Genomic DNA, 15,391 nt, shown 5'->3' with positions numbered 1-15,391 from the left:
GACGGGACGGTGCGAGCGATCGACGGTGGTCGTTAGGACGGGGACGGGAAGGCACTAAGTAAACCACACCTACATATGCAAACTAAGAGTTAATTTGAGCTCAAATTGCATATAAATCAAATAAACTACCGCATATAATTACTTCCAAACTAAAACCCACAAACCACTATACTTATAGAGCATTGCTAGAGCTAATCTAGCAATGAGAGATGAAAGGACAAAGTTGCTAACCTTTGTTATCACTTGGATGGATGGGGAGCCTTCAAATCTTCAATTTTTTTGGCAAAATTGAAGGATGAGCTCGAGCAATGGAGAAGAACAGAGGAGAGGAAGGAATGAAAGGGGAAAACAGAGAGAAATGGGCTCGGGCTCGATGAAGGGTTTATATAGGATGATCTTTAGTCCCGGTTAGTTATATGAACCGGGACTAAAGATGCATCTCTAGTCCCGGTTCGTGCCATGAACCGGGACTAAAGGTGTTCGTGGGGCCCCAGCCTGACACCAGCCTGCCACCACCTCTTTAGTCCCAGTTCGTGGCACGAATCGGTGCTAGAGGTTTAACATGAACCAGGACTAATGAGTGCCGCCCGCCTAGCCATTGGAACCGGCACTAATGGTCACATTAGTGTCGGTCTATAATTGAACTAGGACTAATGACGTGAACATTAGGTCGTTTTTCTACTAGTGTATGTATACAGAAGCCACATGACAAAAAGTAGTTTGAGACATTCATATTGATTTTTCTACCTGACACAAGCTACTACCGGTGGGCATCATCAAAGAATATAAAGTAGACCCTTACTACGCATGCATCACTATTTTCCACTTTAATTTTTTCAGCTTTATCCACCGAATCACATTTTTTCTCTCCAAGCACCCGTCTCCTGCCGAGGATCCCACTACACTATTCGAACCTACTTTTTCTGACATCCGATAATACATGGCCTACGGGACATCAACCTGGGCTATGCATTGGCTATGCCCTAAGGCGCCAACAGGAATGGAACCAAACACAATGAACGCAACAGAGAAAAGGTCAGCTAAATACGGCCAGATGGGCTGGGCTGCACATCTGCATCCTGTGTATTCAAATTGGGCCTAGGGTATGGTGAAAAACAACAAGAAAACTAGGCAGCTAAACAGAAACATGAGTCCTCTCATAAAAAAACACGACCGTATTTCTTCATCGCGAGCAACCGCGACGGGAGATGCCTCGGGCGCCATGGCCAACCCATCGCTCCATCCGACAGGCCAAGGAGATCCGCTCCCTCCTCACCGCTTATGGCTGCCTTATCCACCAGCCCTCCACCGCGCACCTCCTCAACTCCCTCGTCAGCTCCATTTCCCCCAGTGACCCGCTCTACCTTCGCTACGCGCTCAGGCTGTTCGACTGAATGCCATGCTCCACCTTCCTCTTCGACACCATGCTCCGCTCTTGCTTCCGCACCTCCTCGGGACCCGAACACCCGATCCTCCTCTACCGACGTATGCACCGTGGGGGCATGCTCCCCGAGGCCTTCATGTTCCACTTCCTCTTCAAGTGCTGCGCCCGCGGCCACGCACACGTCCTCCTATGCAATATGCTGCATGCTGAGTGCTTCCTTACCATGCTTCCCTCCATGATGCCGCTCATTGTGAGCCCTGTCATCCATATGTACGCTGAGCTTGGGATCCCCGACGATGCCCGGGCTTTCGACAAGGCTTCTGTGAAGGATGCGGTTGCCTGGACGACATTGATCATTGGGCTGGCCAAGATGGGGCTACTCGATGATGCGCTGGCGCAGGCTCTGGCGAGGAACATGGTCTCTTGGACTGGTTTGATTTTGGGGTATCCGCATGCTGGTCAGGACGCTGAGGTCAATTGTAAGCAGCTCATGGGATATGTAGGGGTTGCTTGGAGGACTGACTTCACTAGCACCTCTCTACTTGCTTTCAACAACCCTTGTCCTTTCCATCCATGTGCCTTTGCAACTGATCCCTCAGTAACATACTTGAAACATCTGTATGTTGAGTGACCAACCAGTGTTGGTAAACCTAGATACCTCTCATTTAGGGCCTCATGCTCAATTCCAAATGGCCTCCTTGAGAACTAGCTTTCTATCCTCGTCGCAGTCCTTCCCAAAGAAGATAGAGGCAAGCTCATAGCAGGCAATCCTCGGAGGCCTCCAAGAACACTATGCTATCGTCCACAAAAATAAGATGTGTGATGTGAGGTCCATCCCTCCCAAACTCCACACCTCCAATCCTTGGGTTCTCATGTGCCTTCTTCGGCAGCGAGAAACACTCGACACAGAAAAGGAACAAGTAGGGAGAGAGCGAGTCACCCTGTTGGAGGCCTCTCGACGGTGTGAACTTCTCTGAGGTGTCACCATTTAAGCGAATCGAGAAGTTGACTGAACCAACACACCTCATAATGATCCAGATCCACTCATCAGAGAAGCCCATCTTACCCATCATCTTCTCAAGAAAGATCCACTCTATCATGCCATAATCCTTCTGTAACGCCCCGAGTCCGATGTGCTAGGTGTCTTCCAGTTATTCGCTGTTGTTGCCTTGTCATTTGCTTGCGTGTTGCATATTGCCATTTCATCATCTGCATTGCGTCATCATGTTCTCAAAATGTGCATTCGTCCGGGTCTCCCAGTTCCTTCCGTTGTCCGTTCTGAGGCCAGACTCACTTGCACGCGCCCGCGGCACGTCCGAAATATTATTTTATATGTGGCCGGAAAATGTTCTCGAAATGGGTTGAAAGTTGGCATGCCGTGTTGTTAGGTTGTCAGTAGGCCGCCTGCCAAATTTCATCGCATTCGGAGTCCGTTTGATGCCCCAACGGATAACTATAGCGACATTATAGTCGGTCAAATCGTCGGACGTTTTCGGTCTCCGGAAGCAGTCGTCGGGCCTCCCTCTTTTCTCTTCTCTCAGCCTGAGGCCTTCTGCACAGCCCATTACCACTCACTGTCAGGCCCTACCTAACCTCTCTCGTCAGCCCGCGGCCCTCCTCGCGCGCGTGTCCGAAAAGTTGTCCCGGACCCGACTCAGACTGTCGCTACCATTGTGTCCGGATCATCCCCAAACATGTACAAAACATCTCCGTTTTGTTAATTGGACTCCCTAGCTATTTTATTCGCGATCGTCCGATTTCGATTGAAGGGACGAGGTAGCCCCTAACCTAATCTGTGATGTATATATACTCCACTCCTAGTCTATTTTGGACAAACCCCAACTTCTAGGGAGTTTGTCCCATCGCCACCGCCGCCACTACACCAAATCCCCCCTTGGGATCCTTCCCCTCGGTCGCCGACGCATCCTTCTCGTTTTTCTCAGCTACCCAACCAGATCCACTCCTCCTATCTTCCTAGAGATCCACCTCCTCCTTCCCTGAAGCTCCTCCTCTGCTTTCTCCTCGAACCCGTAGCAGCAGCGGAGCAGGAGCCCTCGCGCCCGAGCCTCACCGACCCTGCAGGCCGCGCCCTCCGGCGACCCCGCCGCCGGCGGCCACGACCAGGACCGGCCTTGTCTCGTTTCTCTCCTCCTCCTAATTTTTCCTCTCTCACTCTCACGGTGGCCCTCTCTCTCTCTCCTTCCCAGGAACGAGCAGGAGCTCGCTCAAGCCCCACGGCGTCGCCGTCGTCGTTTCGCTTCGTCCGGTAGCCTCCGAGCAAGCGCCACCGCCGGATCTGCTCGAGCCCGCCTCGCCTTGTGCCTCAAGTCCCGCGTCCACCGTGGCCGTGGAGCACATCGGCGTTGTTCTCGCCTCCCTGCAGGAACCGAACTGTGCCGCCTCCCTCGCTCTAGCTCCGCCGCTGCGTGCGCCTTCACCAAGACCTGTCGCCGCCGCGCCCAGTTCCTTTGCCTCCTCTGCTTCTTCCTCGAGCCCGGAAGGGAAACGAGCACCGCGCCGCGCCCTGCTTCCATTCCCGCCGCCGCGCCCTGCTTCTTCCTCCTCCTCGAGGAGATGCCCCTCGCCTCGAGCTCCAGTGCTACAAGGCCGCCTTCTGCAGTTCGTTTTCGCCGGAGTTCCCCAACACCAGTAGGTCACCGCACCTCTTCTTCGTCGCCTCCTTCCTATCTCTCTCTCACCAGACTCCCTTTGTCTCCTCTGTAACAGAGCCGTCGCCTGAGAGACTCCTCGTCCGCCACCACCTTCAACCAACGCCGCCGGCGCCCCCAAGTTCCCTGCCATCGGCCCCGCCTTCTTCAGGTCGCTGCGCCCCGCTCGCCAAGTCCCATGACACGCACGCGAGGACGGTGACCGCGGCGAAGAGTTTGCCCGCGCCTGGACCCGCTCATTCCCCGTTGACCGCGCACGTCGCCCGATTGGGCCAGATCCGCGCGTGGGCCTCCTTGCCTCGCCCAGGCCCAGCGCCCTGCCGGTCTCCCTTCGCCATCGACCGGCCCATAAGGCCTGGTGAGCAGCCCCCTATTCCTGTGCACTGTTGGGCCGGCCCCCTGTATCGGCCCAGTTCCTGTTTTTTTTCAGATCTGCGTTTTTAGTATTTTTTTTCAGAGACAACAGTTTCGCAGAAAACCCCCTAAAATTCATACATCTAATAACTAATTAACCGTGCATCGGATTAAAACAATTTATATATGAAATATGCTTAGTTTTTCATCTATTTTCATAATATGTCATTTCCATTCATGTTCAAAAGGTTTAAAATGATGTTTGGTTAAATTTGCTCCTATGCCATGTTAAAATGCTTTTATTCATAACTAAATAACCGTAGCTCCATTTTAAATAAACTTTATATGTAAATGGGGTAGAAAAATGCCTAGTTTAACATGGTGTACTCACTTTGAATGTTTAACAACCCTAAAATTGTGTTTAGGGCAGAACAGTTCCAAACCTAAAATATGCACATGAGGAGTTTCCAGACTTGTTGTTTTGTTGTTCCGGCCTCATTTAAACTTGACTAGATAGGTAGTTTTACTTTTCTTCACCCTCTTGCCATGCTAACAACATTTAATATTGTTGAGTTCATAAACGAGATCGAACTAAATAAGTCATGTGGTGTTTCGTCAATATGCAACGGAGTTGCATATTGAGCCCCACTTAATTTGTAGGGTTGTTTGTGCACTTTGCCATGCCATGTATCTTTAAACCGGACATGCATCATACTTGTTGTGCATCATGCCATGATTATGTGATGGTTGTTTACTATTGTGTTTGCTTCTTTCCGGGTTACTTCTCCCGTTATCTCCGGTTTCGTTCTGGAGTTGTGAGGATCTGTTCGTCTACGTCCGTTTGACTTCTTCATGGACTCGTTCTTCTTCCTTGCGGGATTTCAGGCAAGATGACCATACCCTCGAAATCACTTCTATCTTTTCTAGCTAGTTGCTCGCTCTTTTGCTATGCCTATGTTGTGATACCTACCACTTGCTTATCATGCCTCCCATATTGTTGAGCCAAGCCTCTAACCCACCTTGTCCTAGCAAACCATTGTTTGGCTATGTTACCGCTTTGCTCAGCCCCTCTTATAGCGTTGTTAGTTGCAGGTGAAGATTGGAGCTTGTTCCATGTTTGGAACATGGATATCTTGTTGGGATATCACAATATCTCTTATTTAATTAATGCATCTATATACTTGGTAAAGGGTGGAAGGCTCGGCCTCATGCCTGGTGTTTTGTTCCACTCCTGCCGCCCTAGTTTCCGTCATATCGGTGTTATGTTGCCGGATTTTGCGTTCCTTACGCGGTTGGGTTATAATGGGAACCCCTTGACAGTTCGCCTTGAATAAAACTCCTGCAGCAAGGCCCAACATTGGTTTTACCATTCGCCACCTAGCCTTTTCTTTCCCTTGAGTCGGCTGGCTCAAGGGTCATCTTTATATTAAAACCCGGGCCAGTGCTTGACTAAGTGTTGGTCCAAACTGAGCGATGTCCGGAGCTACCAGGGGCAACTCTGGGCTGGCCCACCCGACGTCTGGCTCATCCGGTGTGCCCTGAGAACGAGATATGTGCAGCTCCTATCGGGATTTGTCGGCACATCTGGGTGGCTTTGCTGGTCTTGTTTTACCATTGTCGAAATGTCTTGTAACCGGGATTCCGAGCCTGATCGGGTCTTCCCGCTAGAAGGAATATCCTTCATTGACCATGAGAGCTTGTGATGGGCTAAGTTGGGACACCCCTACAGGGATTTGAACTTTCAAAAGTCGTGCCCGTGGTTATGGGCAGATGGCAATTTGTTAATGTCCGGTTGTAGAAAACCTGAAGTCGATCTTAATTAAAATACATCAACCGCGTGTGTAACCGTGATGGTCTCTTCTCGGCGGAGTCCGGGAAGTGAACACGGTGTTGGAGTAATGCTTGACGTAGGTTGTTCTAGGATCACTTTTCGATCATAGATTTCTCGAACGTGCTTTGCCTTCTCTTCTCGCTCTCTTTTGCATATATGTTAGCCACCAAATATGCTAGTCGCTTGCTGCAGCTCCACCTCATACCTTTTACCCTACCTATAAGCTTAAATAGTCTTGATCTCAAGGGTGTAAGATTGCTGAGTCCCCGTGACTCACAGATACTTCCAAAACCATCTTGCAGGTGTCGTTGAACTGTGCAGATGACGCAACCAAGCTCAAGGAGGATCTCGATGAAGATCTTGTCCTTTACGTTGTTCCTTTTCCAGTTGATCAGTAGTGGAGCCCAGTCGGGTCGATCGGGGATCTGTGTAGCATTTGGGGTAGTCTTCTTTTATTTTGGTTCCGCAGTCAGACCTTGATTGTATCTGGTTGATGTAATGTTTTATTCATGTATTGTGTGAAGTGGAGGTTGTAAGCCAACTATGTATCTCTTTCCCTTATGTATTACATGGGTTGTGTGAAGATTATCTCACTTGCGACATTGCTTTCAATGCGGTTATGCCTCTAAGTCGTGCTTCAACACATGGGAGATATAGCCGCATCGAGGACGTTACACCTTCATCATATTCATCTTCACACCACAAAGAACTTTCTTTCTTTTCCGGGACCGAACGGCATGTGTGCACTTGTATGCAATGAGGACTTTGTATGTGATAAAACACCCAGGAACAAAATCACCGAATGGATGATCTTTAGCCTTCTAGCCAACACCTTTGTCGTCAGTTTGTATAGTACATTGCATAGGCTTATCAGCCAGAATTGAGAGAGCAACTCTGGTGCCTTGACTTTAGGGATCAAAATTAACATAGTACTATTAAAGTCTACTGGGAATTCTTTGCCATTTTAAAAGATCTTTCATTATAGAACAAACCTCATTTTTTATTTTTATTAAAATCTTTGATAAAATAGGGCTGGTAATCCGTCCGGTCCTGGAGCTTTCGTAGGACCCATTTGGAAGAGAGCCCTTTCGATCTCCTCATCCGTCCAATTCACCGTTACCTTGGCATTCATATCAGTGGAGACTGTGGTCCGAACATGTTGCAGAATATCGTCGAAGTTAGTTGCACCCTCGGATGTGTAGAGCTCCCTATAAAAATCCCGCGCCAAGAGATGCGTCTCAGTGTGTGTTGATGCGTAGCTACTATCAGGCTTACAGTACCCATTTGGGTATTGGCAAATCACAGTCATACTTCTTAGAGCGGGGTGGAGCACCAACACCTTAAGTTGCACCTGCATCTTATTAAGATAGACACCAATTAAGAACCGAGAAGTCTAGATTATCGAGACTTTCTAAGTCTTCAGCTTCAGAGTCGTGTTTTTACGGCACCTATATGATGCCATGTTCAGGAAGAACTTCGTGTTGCAGTCGCCTCTTTGGTCGCAACATCACTTCTTCCCTATTGTAGAGCTCATGAAGGTCCTTTTCAATTAGCCGCACCGGACCTTTTCAATTAGTCGCACCTCCAGTGAGGTCGCGGACGTTCGCTCTCTCTGCCTTGCTTCATCAAGCCAGGGCCGCAACTGTTTAATTTGCAGCCGCACTGAACCGAAGTCAGTACGTACGTGCCCAGTTCTGCATGTGCTTGGACACAACTTTTAACCTGCTACAGAGGAGGCCCGTGAGCCCACTGTTCCATGCATCGTGCATGTCCCATGCATGATGTAGTATCTCATCGAGTCCCGGATGCATGGTCCAACCATCTCTTCAAACCAAAAGCTGCCTATATGGTCTATCATCATGGAGTCTGAAATACTTTTGGAAAGACAACTATGGTTAGTTTTCGGATAAGTACTCTCGAAAATCTATAAATAGGAGATGTTTTATTCTATTTTGACTACGTTTGGATAGACAATTTTTATTATTAATATCATCCTTTGTATCTAAATAAATCTAAGACGATCTACAATTAGAAGATTTTTTATTCTGTTTTTATTACGTTTGGATAGACAATTATTATTATTAGTATCAGCCATCTAGACAATCTATAAATAGAAAAATATTCTGTTTTGATTATGTTTGGATAGACAATTATTATTATTAATATTATCCTTCGTATCTAAATAAATTTAAGACAATCTACAAATAGAAGATTTTTTTATTTTTTTATTACGTTTGGATAGAAAATTATTATTAATAGTATATCAGGATAAATACATTTGAAATACCATGTGATACATGTGGTAAACGATCCACATATATGGAATATATCTAGACATGTTTTAATGTTAGATACGTAGATACCTTTGTATCTTGATAAATCTAAGACAATTTTTTGGGACGGAGGTAACATATAAAGAGAGGTCTCACACTCATGGGCAGAGCAACATGTAAAGCCAAGTTGGCTTCCTTACGCAACGATAACAAGGCAAGCTATCTCGCAAGCCTGTGTGCACTCAACAAGCAGCAGTCTCCACAATGCTGGCTTGCTGCTGCTTTGTGTCCCAGCTTCTCATCATAATAACGCTCATACACCTTGCCATGACCAAGAGCAAGGTCCGTAGTGGCACGTGCTCATCGGCGACGGTGCCGCTTCCACTTCCGCCGGGACCCTGGTCGTGGCCACTGGTGGGTAGCCTGCCCGAGATGGTGCTCAATAAACCAGCGTTCCGTTGGATCCATCGCGTGATGAAGGATATGGGCACCGACATCGCTTGCTTCCGCCTCGGCGGCGTCCACGTCGTCCCGATCACATGTCCCAAGATCGCAAGGGAGGTACTCAAGAAGCAGGACAAGAACTTCTTGTCCCGCCCACTCACCTTCGCCTCTGACGCCATCAGCTGCGGTTACAAGGACGCTGTGCTGACGCCATTCGGTGACCAATGGATGAAGATGCGCAAGGTGCTCACCTCTGAGATCATCTGCCCCTCCCGCCACAAGTGGCTCCATGACAAGCGCGCCGATGAAGCTGACAACTTGACGCGCTACATCTACAACCTCACCGCTGGGGGGTCATCTTCAACGTTGGGACTAGTCAATGTCAGGCACGTCACGCGGCATTACTGTGGCAACTTCATCCGTCGGCTTGTCTTCAGCCAACGGTACTTCGGGGAGCCTCAGCCGGACGGCAGGCCGGGGCCGATGGAGGTGGAGCACATGGACGCTTCCTTCACCCTCCTAGGGCTCCTCTTCTCGTTCTGCGTCAGCGACTACCTCCTGTGTCTACTTGGCCTAGACCTGGATGGCCACGAGAAAATTATTAAGGAGGACAACACAGAAGTGGATAGACTGCACAACATGGTCACTGAAGAGCGTTGGAGGCAGTGGAACAGCGGCGAGAGGCAGGATGGGGTCCAGGACTTCCTTGACGTTCTCATCACGCTCTCTGACGGTGACGGCAAGCCGTTGCTCAGCATCGATGAGGTCAAAGCACAGTGCAAGGTAAGCAAAATATTAATTAATGAGAAATTTTAAGATGGTTCAAGGGCCTAGATTGAATTTAGTGACCAATTGCCTCATAGTCCTACAAGGTAATAGCTCACACTCTTAAATAGATCTTACACTGTATTTCGCAGGTGTTAGAAAAGGGAAACAATAGAATAATAAATTATGAATTAATAGTTTAAACCTATCATTATTGTATTTTTCTACCATTTTGATGTGATTTCAACTTAAACTGTATTTCAAATTCCAATTGTTCAATGTAATCTATCTTTATGCAAATATATAAATTGTATTAACTTACATTTATCTCCATGGAATACATGCAGGACATAATATTAGCGGCCATAGATAACCCATCAAACGCGGTAGAGTGGGCGCTGGCGGAGATGGTGAACAACCCAGAATTGCTGGCCAAAGCGGTGGAGGAGATGGATCAGGTGGTCGGTCGCGAGCGACTGGTGCAAGAGTCGGACATCATGCAGCTCAACTATCTCAAGGCATGCATACGCGAGGCATTTCGCCTCCACCCAGTCGCTCCCTTCAATGTGCCGCACGTCGCAATTGCCGACACCATTGTTGCGGGCTACCGCGTGCCCAAGGGTAGCCACGTCATCCTCAGCCGGCTGGCCCTGGGCCAGAACCCCACCGTCTGGGATGAACCGCTCCACTTCAAGCCAGAGCGCCATATGGGAGACAACATCAATGTGGTGCTTACCGAGAGCGAATTGCGATTCATCTCCTTCAGCACCGGACGGTGGGGATGCATCGCGGCATCACTAGGAACAACCATGAGTGTCATGCTCTTCGGCAGGCTCCTGCATGGCTTCACCTGGACCAAACCGGCTGGGGTGTCGGCTATCAATCTCAGCGAGTCCAAGCACGACCTCTTCATGGAGAAACCGCTAGTGCTACATGTTGAGCCACGTCTTGCAATGCACCTGTACCCTCTCATGGATCGTTGAGCAAATAACGAGTTATGAATCGCCGACATGGTGAATATGCTAGCTATTTTCTTGATGAATCTATACTTACTAATAAAAGAAGGCGATATTCTTATTTTCGTCCTGCTTTGTTTTGTTCCACTTCGATTGATTTTCACGTATGCTAGCTATTTTGGTCTTGTCCGTTTCATATACGAGCGAGTTGGTTTCTTTCATGTGTTGCTGGATCGTCCTAGGCTTGTCCAAAGAATTGGAACAGTACGTGCTAGCCAAACAACCACCCGTCTACCCAGGCCCGGTCCTGAGATTTTGGGGGGCCTGGGTGAAACTAGAACATGGGGCCCTAACATTTCTAGACATGCATTCACTAGAGAAACGTCTAAAAAATCGTGTCATTGCGAGCGGTCTCATCTCAACGTCTTGGCCTCTTGACATTGCCGAAGGGGCCATAACACACGAGAAATCAAGCCTTGATTAGAAACAACTAAACATGGATGATCACACACGAGATCAAGTCAAATTACATTTACCATCAAGCAAGCCAAATTACGCTCACATGATCTAGTGGAGGATGGACCTAATGTTTGAAGTAGCAAAATTTGATAGCATGCGGAGAAAATTGTATCACATAAAATGTATAATTAGCAAGTTGACAACTAAAATCAATCTATACAAAATTATTAAGAAATTTAGATGTTGAGTATATCCAAGACTAGATAATGGTTACAAAGCAATTAGTTGTAACTTAGACCTAACATGGATTCAACTTTTCCAAACTGAACGAATTAGTACCTGATCCAAAGCAACGAAAACAAGAGACCAACCCCATGTGTTGCTTTCACCCGGTGCACGCCAGCGCTGGAAGCCCACTGTTGGCCGTGCGTGCTGTTCCTGGCTGTCTGCCATCACGCTAGGTTTTTTTTTGAGACAATGGGAAGCAGCCTGTCATTCATTCCTTAATTGTTCAGTACAAATAATTGCCTTGATTATTTCAGGAGGCTCATTTAACCAAGAGAATCCATAATCATGTTCTGCCGACCTGGCTAGAACATGGGCTACCTCATTACATACTCGATTAACATGCTTAAAAGTACATGATACAAACTTTTTGGCTCTTAATTTAATATCATGAACAATGGCACCTGTTGAAGTCCTATCCAGCCCATGCTGTTGCAGTTTGTTAACAAGTGAAAGACAATCAGACGCCACTTCGAATGACCGAACTCCTATGCTTTCGGCCAATCTGAGCGCCTGGAGGATAGCCACTGCTTCAGCAACTTCGTGGCATTGCACATGATCGACAAGGCCTCGACAAGCAGCTTGCACAACCCGAAGATGATTATGTATGACAACGCCATACCCAGCTTTTCTAGTACTGGAGAAGATCGTAGCGTCTACATTGATCAACATTAGGCCCTTCGGTGGCGGAGCCCATTTCTTGATTGACTTCAAGGTCTCGCGCCTATTGGAGTCTTCTGATCTGACATTGTTCAACAAAATAAAATCAATGTAAGCTATAATCTTTCTAGATACACACAATGGATGAGGTAAAGCCTCACCATTTCATCAAGAATTCCTGTTGTTCCAAATGTGCCACATAGCTACTGCAAATATCATCAAGTGGAACTCCGAGGCGCAGGTATAGCATCAATCGAAAGCCATGCCTTCTTGCTGAAAAGTGCGCTCCCTAACCCAGCCGGCCCACCATCACTTAAAACTTAACATTGACGATCCAGAAACAAAGGCCCAAGGCCCAGCTAATTCCTAAATGGAGTCTTCTTTCTTCTTCTTCTTCTTCTTCTTCTTCTTTCAGATACAGTACTGCATGCCTAGGCAGGAAAGACGACTATGGACAGAGATACTAGGCAAACGGAGTGTCAGTGATTGCCTTGGTGGTGCCTTGGTTCCGGGGGCCGGGCCAGTCGCCCGACTAAGTTTTTTTACCAGAGCCGGGAGCTACCGGTGCAGAATCTGCCGTTCAATTGCTTTCCTTGAGATCCGTGCCAGCTTTTTGTGTATAAAGTAAAAACAATTTACTATGCAATACCCCCCGCAAAAAAAATTACTATGCAATACAAACAGTAGACAGAGCAATACATCTGTGCATGTGAGATGTGTGGCAGCTTTAGATGTGACTTAGTGGGTGACTGATTAAAAGGATGGCGCATGGGTTCTCTCCCCCAAACAAAGTAGTTGCATTTTATTTGCTTGTCATATTTTGAATGGTTAATAACTTTTGAACCAAATGTTCATTTTTGAAACTTTTTATATATTCGAGTCCAGGATGATAAGACCTTTCAAACAAGACCAATCTTGAATACATTTTGACTAGTTTGAATTTTATGTATCATATTTCAATATTATTGTATTTTGATTATTTCACTCATCTCAAACTATATTACACTCATTCGATTGAAAAACTATATTTCACTTGTTTTAAAAAAGTGATTTCACTCGTTACAAAAGATAGATACTAAATTTCACTTATTTCAAAAAAGTGCTTTGGCTCCTTACAAAAGATAGATTTCACTCATTTCACTAGTTTCAGAAAACATATTACACTCATTCGATTGAAATACTATATTTCACTTGTTTCAAAAAAGTGATTTCACTTGTTTCAAAAAAGTGATTTCACTTGTTACAGAAGATAGATTTCACTAGTTTCAGAAAATATTTACACTCATTCAATTGAAATTCTATATTTCACTTGATTGTAAATAGTGATTTCACTCGTTACAAAATATATATTTCAATTATTTGAAATAATTTATATCTATGAACTTAGTGAAATTTATTTTTTGAACTAAGTGAAATCTATGAAACGAGAATTTTTTGAAGACAATGAAACATGTTATTTTGAAATCTAATTTAAAAATATTCAAGATTGATCTTGTTCTGAAGATCATGTTTCAAGGAATTTGAATCTATAAAAAATTCTATAATGAAATTTTAATGTGAAATATGATGACCATCTAAAATTGTAAGCAAAAATAAAAAGATGGATTTGTTTGGGTGCGGGGAGAGAGGAAAAAGGTTGCATTCATGCTGGGCTGACAAAGCTGACATACTAATACAAATAGTGGGCCATCCTCCTGACATACTGCAGTGATATACTAGATGTGGATTATAAAAATACAATGCTATACAGAAGGTGGGCCATGATGACGCACGAATCGCAAACCAAGCGAACGGCGGATCGTTTGCCGGTACATCCCTAAACCGGTAAAAGAGACTTTGCTGCCGGTCGCCCCCGTGCCCCCTCTCAAGGTCGGCCCTGCATCTTCTATTGATTTTGGACAGATAGAGATGAAATATATACAAGATGATCGAAAGTACTCATGTGAGCACGATCATGCGAGCACGAGCATTAGTGATCCCGGTATCTATGCCATTGCTTTATCTCATAATTGATGCAACAAGAGGTATCTGTAGGTGTATAACTTTTGTACTCCTATTCTTTATAGAGGCAGTGGCCCACATCTCAGATGGCGGCGTCATAACTCTATGAGTTATCGTTATCACGGTTCGGAAGGAGATTGATAATGTGAGCTATCTTGCTACATATTCTGGACTAATGGGACGGGTAAGCATATTTATTTCGACACAACCATTGGACCTACCGATATTCCTCAGCACTGCATCTCCCTGTACTTATCTTGTTGGATTCGGCACCTTGAACCAGTGCAACTAGATCGAATCCTTTCCTTGAGCATGTCTGGATCATCCTCTTCCGCCGGCCACTTACTATCTGCATTAACTAGCCCATCCAATCAGCAAGCAAACATGTCATGTAGATGTCTTTCGTCCCTCAAAGCACGTGTCATCTGTTTTTAGAAGCAAATCAAGGCTGGTGATCAACTTCAACTAAGCACATCAGCTATAACTATAGTAACTAAAGCAACCAGAAAAATTTAGTTTCAGACATGGTATCAAGTTCAAATGAACATCAAATGACAACAGGTAGGCAGTGACTCAAACACTAATATCTCTGAATCAGAGCGACAGTAACCCCTGAACATCACTATCTTCAATCTGCCCTTTGATTTTCAAATCATTTGCAATCAGTAAAAAATAAAGATATCAGTGACACCAACAAGCAAGTTTTATAAGTCTGAAACTGCCCCTTGTCCACCATGTTGGATGAGTTACTTTTAGGCAGAGTACTAACACACATTTTCTGATCATCTAGGTCCAACAAATCCAAATTTTACAGGTACAACACAATCTAGTATCTACCTAAGAAAGTGGTACAATTGGCAAATTAAGTGATAATAACCATCAAATATTTTTCAGTTTGAGCTCAGCCGCCCTCTGACTGTTGTTCTGGCAGTGTCCTTCAACATCACAATTTTTGCATCTTGTTGGCTTCCGAGGCTGCTTTCGAACATCACCGCGATCAGGGCAAGTTGTCTGTTTGTGGCCTTTGACGTTGACATATGTTGGAGAATCTTGTTCGTTTACTCACTCCTTCATATGGCGCCTCCTGATCTCCTTGCACTTAGCTGGTGGCAATAACCCTGCAAGCATGTTTCCCGACTCGTTTGCTGAATTGTTGTCTTTGTTGGTCACAACACAATGTGTTCCAACTCCTGCTGCGACCACTGCGCCTTCTGGCTGAACTTGGTTTAAAAGATCTCCGTTGTAAGCTAGCCTGTCTTCCAATCATAGCTTGTTGTAACGCCCAGGTAATTAAGCTACAGTAATCTCAC

At 46.0% G+C, this 15,391-nt stretch overlaps 1 protein-coding gene across 1 annotated transcript; it reads left to right on the top strand.

Moving 5' to 3' along the window:
* The first annotated feature begins 8,727 nt into the window (after positions 1-8,727).
* LOC125525533 (tyrosine N-monooxygenase-like) lies at positions 8,728-10,703 on the top strand. Its single transcript, XM_048690538.1, has 2 exons — positions 8,728-9,738; positions 10,068-10,703. The coding sequence occupies exons 1-2, from the start codon at positions 8,776-8,778 to the stop codon at positions 10,701-10,703; spliced, it is 1,599 nt and encodes a 532-aa protein (XP_048546495.1). The 5' UTR covers positions 8,728-8,775.
* The last annotated feature ends 4,688 nt before the right edge of the window (positions 10,704-15,391 follow it).

The sequence above is a fragment of the Triticum urartu genome, chromosome 7, assembly GCF_003073215.2.
Source record: "Triticum urartu cultivar G1812 chromosome 7, Tu2.1, whole genome shotgun sequence".
NCBI classification, from domain to species: Eukaryota; Viridiplantae; Streptophyta; class Magnoliopsida; order Poales; family Poaceae; genus Triticum; species Triticum urartu.
The sequence above is the reverse complement of the archived record's forward strand: the minus strand, read 5'-3'. Positions and strand labels throughout refer to the sequence as shown.